This window comes from Cynoglossus semilaevis, chromosome 3 (genome assembly GCF_000523025.1).
Source record: "Cynoglossus semilaevis isolate Cse_v1.0 chromosome 3, Cse_v1.0, whole genome shotgun sequence".
In the NCBI taxonomy this organism is placed as follows: Eukaryota; Metazoa; Chordata; class Actinopteri; order Pleuronectiformes; family Cynoglossidae; genus Cynoglossus; species Cynoglossus semilaevis.
The window spans coordinates 7,258,924-7,265,468 of NC_024309.1; the positions used below are offsets into that span (position 1 = coordinate 7,258,924).

At 41.9% G+C, this 6,545-nt stretch overlaps 2 protein-coding genes across 5 annotated transcripts in view; both read right to left on the reverse strand.

Moving 5' to 3' along the window:
* Positions 1-2,483, reverse strand: part of tecrl2a (trans-2,3-enoyl-CoA reductase-like 2a) — a 7,893-nt gene extending 5,410 nt beyond the window's left edge. For 2 of the 3 annotated variants that reach the window (XM_025054745.1, XM_008307719.3), the window contains exon 1: positions 6-168. In XM_025054745.1, coding sequence (XP_024910513.1) covers positions 6-32 — 27 coding nt within the window. In that variant the 5' untranslated portion in view covers positions 33-168. Of the gene's footprint in view, positions 1-5; positions 169-1,948 lie in introns of those variants that run through there. The other variant, XM_017031451.2, reaches the window with a different exon arrangement.
* The window catches only part of mkxa (mohawk homeobox a), a 1,121,182-nt gene that overhangs the window by 355,053 nt on the left and 759,584 nt on the right, over positions 1-6,545 (reverse strand). The gene's annotated exons all lie outside the window — the stretch shown is intronic.

Here is a 6,545-nt window from a genome sequence, read left to right on the forward strand (position 1 = left end):
CACACCTGTGGAAAACACGAAAAGTACGACATAAAGTACGTCAAAATCGCTTAAAGAATCCCCACAGAAGCAAAAGATATTTCCTTCCTTCTGCCCAATTCCATCGATTCATCCAATTACTCATAGATCCATTATCTGTCCATCTATTTATCCATCTATTCATCCATCCGCACATCCATCCTTCCCTCTATCCATCATCCATCATCTATCTATCCATCCATCCATCTATCTATCATCCATCTATCCATCCATCCATCCATCCATCAACGTTCCATCCATCCACACATCCATCCTTCTTGCCTCTACCGTCATCCATCCATCCATCCACACATCCATCCTTTTTGCCACTACCGTCATCCATCCATCCATCCATCCACATATCCATCCTTCTTCCCCCATCCATCATCCACCCATCCATCCATGCATCCAACCATAGCATTATCATCTGTTTTTGACTTATGGGACTTGTTAAAGACAGGTCCTGTCCTGCAGCTCTTGTATGCACAGCCTCCCCGTGACAGAGGTGATGTACAGCATATGCAGTAAGGACAGTGGATGGTGCCCCACCATCTGCCCTGATAAGCCCTTTACACTGTAGGGCTCAGCAGAGCTGTCCCAGCTAAATTGGTTCCCTTTCTGGACAGTGTAATAACCTGCTAATGGACACCTAAGGACTTGCTGAATGCACAGCTGAGACAAGGAGAGAAAGAGAGGGACATTATCAGACGGCCACCAGTTACACTAGTTATCTTAACTACTTTATAGTATTGTTTTATGACTTGTTTTTTTTTCTTCAATCTCATTCTAAAGAGTTAAGTATCATGTACATGCAGGAAAGTAGAAAGAAATGTTTTCATGCTCCATTACGATACTATTTCCATTCACTGCGACTCAGTAGACAACATCGGGGGAGGAGAGTTTGTTTAGCCTACCATCGGCAAGCTTTTACAGCTTTATTCACAGGATACATTCTGTTGGAGAACAGCATCAAGGGTGTCATCCTGGCTGTGTGTGTGTGTGCTCTCTTGTACTATAACCTTGTAAATCTCATTATCCGATGCCCTTTGGGCCTCTTGGGTGTACAGGTCCCTGCTGTCAGCAGGTCATAGGCAAGATACACAGTAAGTTATTCTGGGATCTTTGCCCTGTTACTGTAAATGACGATTTCTGTGTAATTTTTTTAAAGCGTTAAATAAGATTTGGTTAAAAAAAAAAAGTAATATAATATACAGTATCTCAGCCGTTATCTAAAATCTAAAAAGAAATTCTCAATTAGTTAGGAATAGAAATCAGGTAAGGACCTGTCACTCTACATGATGGCAATTGACTGTTGGCTCCACATTTAACACAGCAACAACAAAAACTTAACTAAATACAAACTTAAGCAGAATTAGTTGAGAAAGTGTACTCTGGAATAACCAACTGAGTACACTGAAAAATCAGTGTAATTAATCCTCAGTTATATTTGGATCAGACCCCTAACTTTGTATTTAATTTTTATTCATTGTTAAAAAAAGTTAATTTAATACGTTTTGTAGGTTTTAGCGACATCTTGTGGTAATTATGTTTTTATTCTCACCTCGCATTCAAGCGGGTAGGAGCACTTCACAAAAAGGTGCTAAAATCCTGGCTCAAATCATCTTGGTTTTCTTTCCTAAAAATAAATCATTCTGTTGATGGTTTTAACAGTTTAGAACTTTTTTTTTAAAGGAAATGTAGCATCATTTATTTAGAAAAAAAAACAACTGCCAAAACTTATCAAAAAACAAAAACTTTGAGCCTAACAGTCGACCAATCATCAGAGCCGCAAAAGAGAAGAAAACAAGTTGGCTTCAGTGACACTTTGTCAAAACTCTGTCCTCTGTTACACTCAATCTTCTATCAGAATCTGGCAACCCAAAGACGTCTGCTCACTGTTTCATCTGCTCCCTGCAGACGGTGAACTTACCTCAAAGAAGGTGGTTCGGCTCATGGCTCTGTGTAGATTATTAATATTTCCACTGTGTGCTCCGGGGGTTAAAAAAAAATCAACCTCAAGAAAACACACACGGAGAGACAACAAAGACCACTCACTCCATACTAGTTCCTGTTCTTTCCAGGACAATCCCTGGACTGACCCTTTAATCTTCCCTTTCTCCTCCTCCACCCCTTATTGCTGTCTCTCTCTCTCGCTCTCACTCTCTCTCTCTCCTTTCGGAGACAGTGCTGGGACACGAAATCACCGGAGGCCGTACAGAAACACTGCACAGACTCTCAGCAGCCCCACTTCTCTTTTCTCTGCTTGACGATATCCAGTCGTTCTCTTTCAGTTATTTTAAAACTGCCCGAGAGAAAACCGAGTGAATAAGGCTGTAGTTTTTCTTTGTTTATTGGCATTTTCTTATTTGCTCTTAGAGCGGTTAGATACTTGCCTCAGAAGCAGAGAGTCCTGGGTTCAATTCCCAGTGGAACCACATGCTTGCCGCCTGTTAACAGCATCCAAATATGGGATCAATAAAGTTCAATTTCGCCTGTTAACAGCATCCAAATATTTTTTTTCAACCCATCAACATGTATATTTTTATCTGTACAAACCACTGTATGAGCTGCTGCCACCCAGTGACTGGAGGCTAGTAATCATTCAAGCGTCACAGCAGTGGTACACTTGTGTCCAGCGTGCCATATTCCATCGAAAGTCTCTCGCGCCCCCACCAGGGGGCCTGCCCCACTACTTGAGAAGCACTGTTCTAGGTTATCATCACCTTATGTTCTTTGCTGCGCTCCCTACTGATTGATGATTTTTGAGTTTTCTTACGGCATCGAAGTGCAATAAACGTGAGCCCAGCACGGCGTTGCGTTTGAGGACAGCAACTGGTTATACTTTCTGCCACGTGTAATATTTATTCCTACTTTATTTTCACTTGACATCCAGACTTTTGAATGTTGCTATAAATAAATCAATTCAAACTCCATCACGATCACAACTCCCATCTGAATGCCTTTAATTATCTCACTGGGAACGAGACGCACACGCATCATGTAACTCTCTTTTTTTTTTATTGCGAAATATCTATGCTCTTGTTACATTCTGAATCTGTACGAACCATGAGAACGTATGCCCGCGATGAGTCAGCACAAGTACGTGCTGAATTATGGATGAGGGGGTTCCTCGGTTTCCCTGTCATGAACAGCCCTCCTTAGATAAACAGTGCTTGGCTCTCCTGTCACCTAGTCGGTGAGGTTTTCTTTAGCCTACTTAGCCCTCGTGTCTTATGTGTGTTTCTGGGCCATGCTATTCAAGTAGTACTTGTACTTATGGGGGCTGTTGTGCTGCCCAAGGGAAATGAGTTTTCTTGAGGAGACGGCTGTTCTTGTTGCAGTCAATTCTGGGCCAAACAAAAAAAAGAAAGAATGGAAGGAATAGAGTGAGAGACTGGAATAGTAGCAGTACGATATAATATGCAGAAAATTATGACAAGCATGCATTCATTTGAACAAGATCATTTCATTTTTTTTACTCTGGTTATAGCTGTGTTTTTCAAATTTGGGGTCGCGACCCCTGTTTGGGGTCACCTGGAATTCAAATGGGGGGTCAAGTGATTGATAAATGAAGTGAACTAAGATAAATGACATGTAAAAGTCATGCTTAAAGGCTAAAATCCTAAAATGCTTTTAGGCTTTTTTGCACCATCTACTGGGGAAACTTGGGTATTGCAGGGAAAAAGGAAGACGTATGAAGATAATATAAATAAATTATATAATTTGGACAAGTCTGGCAGGCCGGAATAAAAAGCTGAACGGGCCGCATTCGGCCCCCGGGCCATAGTTTGCCCATGCCTGGGCTGGACTGTAACTTTATGCAGTTGAGATATTTGTGAAGCTCATGTTAATACACAGTATTCATGTTCAGACATTAATAACGGCACATGTGTTTTAAACCAAATCCCATCTATAAATTCAGTCAAAATAATAATTCGCTGTATAGTCGTGTCAGAATGACAGTTTATATTTCCCTACTGAACATAACATCCTGTTGTGCCTTTCATTCATGGCACTGAAAAACATATTTTTTCTCACAAGAATATGCATCTATCACTTTACTAGATGACAGGTGACATTCTTGTATGTGGAGTTTGTCCACAGAGAAAATAACGTTCTCAGAACCGGCAAAGGCTTAAAAGACACGTCCTCCTGTGTGCCGTCTTTGCCTGTTTTCAAAATGTGTTGCCCTTAAATACAAATAAAGCCTGTTAGCATTTCTAGTGTAGTCTGTTCTGCATCAAAGCCTCCCACGTATTTACTAATCCCAGCGTCTAACACTCATGCACCAGTAATAAGCTCTCGATGCTCTGCAGAACGCCTGCTGGAGAAAATCCAACCTATAACGTAATGTAAATCAGTCTCACACGGTCTGCTGCACATGAGTCGGTGTGGGCTGCAGCACGGGGTTTTTGTAACTCCAGCAGGGGGAGGTAGTGACACGGCAGCGGTGGGTGAAGTGTGGCGGAGAATGAGTAAAATGGACAGACAACAGCAGGGTTCTCTCCCATTCTAAACGTCCCCTCTTTCATGTTTTCCCCGGTTTGATCATCCTTCACTGTTTTGGCCTTGTCCTGAGGTCTGCAGTTCAGGTGGGAATCTCAGTCCCCCTAGTGTTCGTTTGAAGATACAGAGGGGAAGTGAGCTGAAAATCAACTGTCAGAAGTTTTCTGAAAGTGAACTTGAACAGATATGAATATTGTATGGAAATGCCATGCAAAAGATGAATTCACTGATGCTAATAAGGAGCTTACTTGATAAATATTCTCGGCCCGGAGTCTGGAGAGGGTAAACAATAGACTACGTCAACAGTGTCTGCCGGTGAAAACACAGATTCCTGCATCACAACAGAGATAAAGTAAGTGTTTTTCGCCACATTAACTGCAGATATGAGCTTCTCATAAGGAGGGATGTCATCCCTGCGTTCTGTTGTCTTTTTGTCGCCTCTAAAGGGAAAAGATATTATCACTGCTGCGGAAGAGATCCCGAGCAATCAGTCAACATGTTACGACGTGCCGCCGCACCCTCGCCCATCACCGTTTTTCATTAGTTCACCTCATGTAATGGTTCTTCGTTGTCCAGACAGATGGTGGTGTGTTCGGTAGCAGTAGAAGCCATTATAAAAGTTTTATTGCAGCCTCCAGACTATGAACGCACAGACAAGCTCCCGATGATGATGATGATTTTTTTTTTTTTAGGATCATGCAGCATCCTTACAGCAGGTTCTGTCTATAATTAACTAAATGTGCTCGAATGGTTACCAGACTCTGTAGTCGTAATTTTTTACTGCGGAATCTTGGGATTTAAAAGATTCTGTTTTTTAAAAAAAAAAACAACGTTTGACTAATGTCTCTCTGGATCTTTCCAGACTTCTGACTTCTGACTTCATCTGCAACCCGTGGGGTTGCAGATGCCGAAGCGTATATCATACCCGTGGGGTTGCAGATGCCGAAGCGTCTACTTTAAAGAACCTCACAGCCCCAGCTCCAGTTGGACGCGCAGACCCACAATTTTCTTATTAGAAAAGCAATTTCTCAGACTATTGATTCCCACCTTGTTGTTCCTTTAACTGAGTTCTGGACCTAGGTAAGATGCTGATGAAATTGACCTCTCCGTGACCTCCAGAACGGCTACATATACCACCATTCATTGGCCCCATTGTAGATACCGCTGTTATAACTAGATAATCTCGAGATGAGATTTTTTTTTTTCCCGGTGCTGTTGCCTAACTTTGGCCGCACATTTATTTATTCATATATCTCAAAACTCAGAAAATGAAATATCTGAACATAACGCAGTATAAACTTATTGACGCTCTGATCTGTGTGGGTTAGATAGGACTGACGATCGATACTGGTGATCCCCGGGGTTGGCCGAGTGCTGTTCTGAGTTTCTAGATACGCTTAGGGATTTATGATGTACAGAGAATCGGAGGCTAAACTGAAATCCCCTCCCTTATGGTTGGGTGATGACAAGCTTCAGCTTTGGAGCAAGAGGAATTTTAAAATCGTTTCATCATTTCAAGTTTAAAAAAATACAAAAACAGTTCCAGTGTTTGGAAAATCTTTAACCTTAATCCTTGAGGTTATTTACATTACGATTATGCAAATTGATGCTAATTCACTATGTGTTCTTATATGTGATTGTACGTGTGAATAGACATCGTCTTTGTATACAGTGGACATACAGGGGGGTCTTTGGTTTACGACATCCTCGACCTGCGAAGTTGTTGAGCGAACTAGTTGGTTAGCAAAGTGGCGTAGCTATGCACAGAAGACGGCTTTGTTTACATTCGGTGGTTGAGTTGTTTGTGTTGTTTTTTGGGAACTTTTTGCCCTTCATCATGGCTCACAGGCGAAAGTCAGACATCTATGATGTTACCACTGCGTTAGCCATGCAGGCGACGTACGTACTTACGTTCTTATAAACTTATGCGTACAAGTCTGTTGCCTATCTCGTGGGATTCCCTCCGCCCCAGTCGTCCTTCTTTTGTTTACCGACGAATGCACTGACTCGTCCAAGTCACG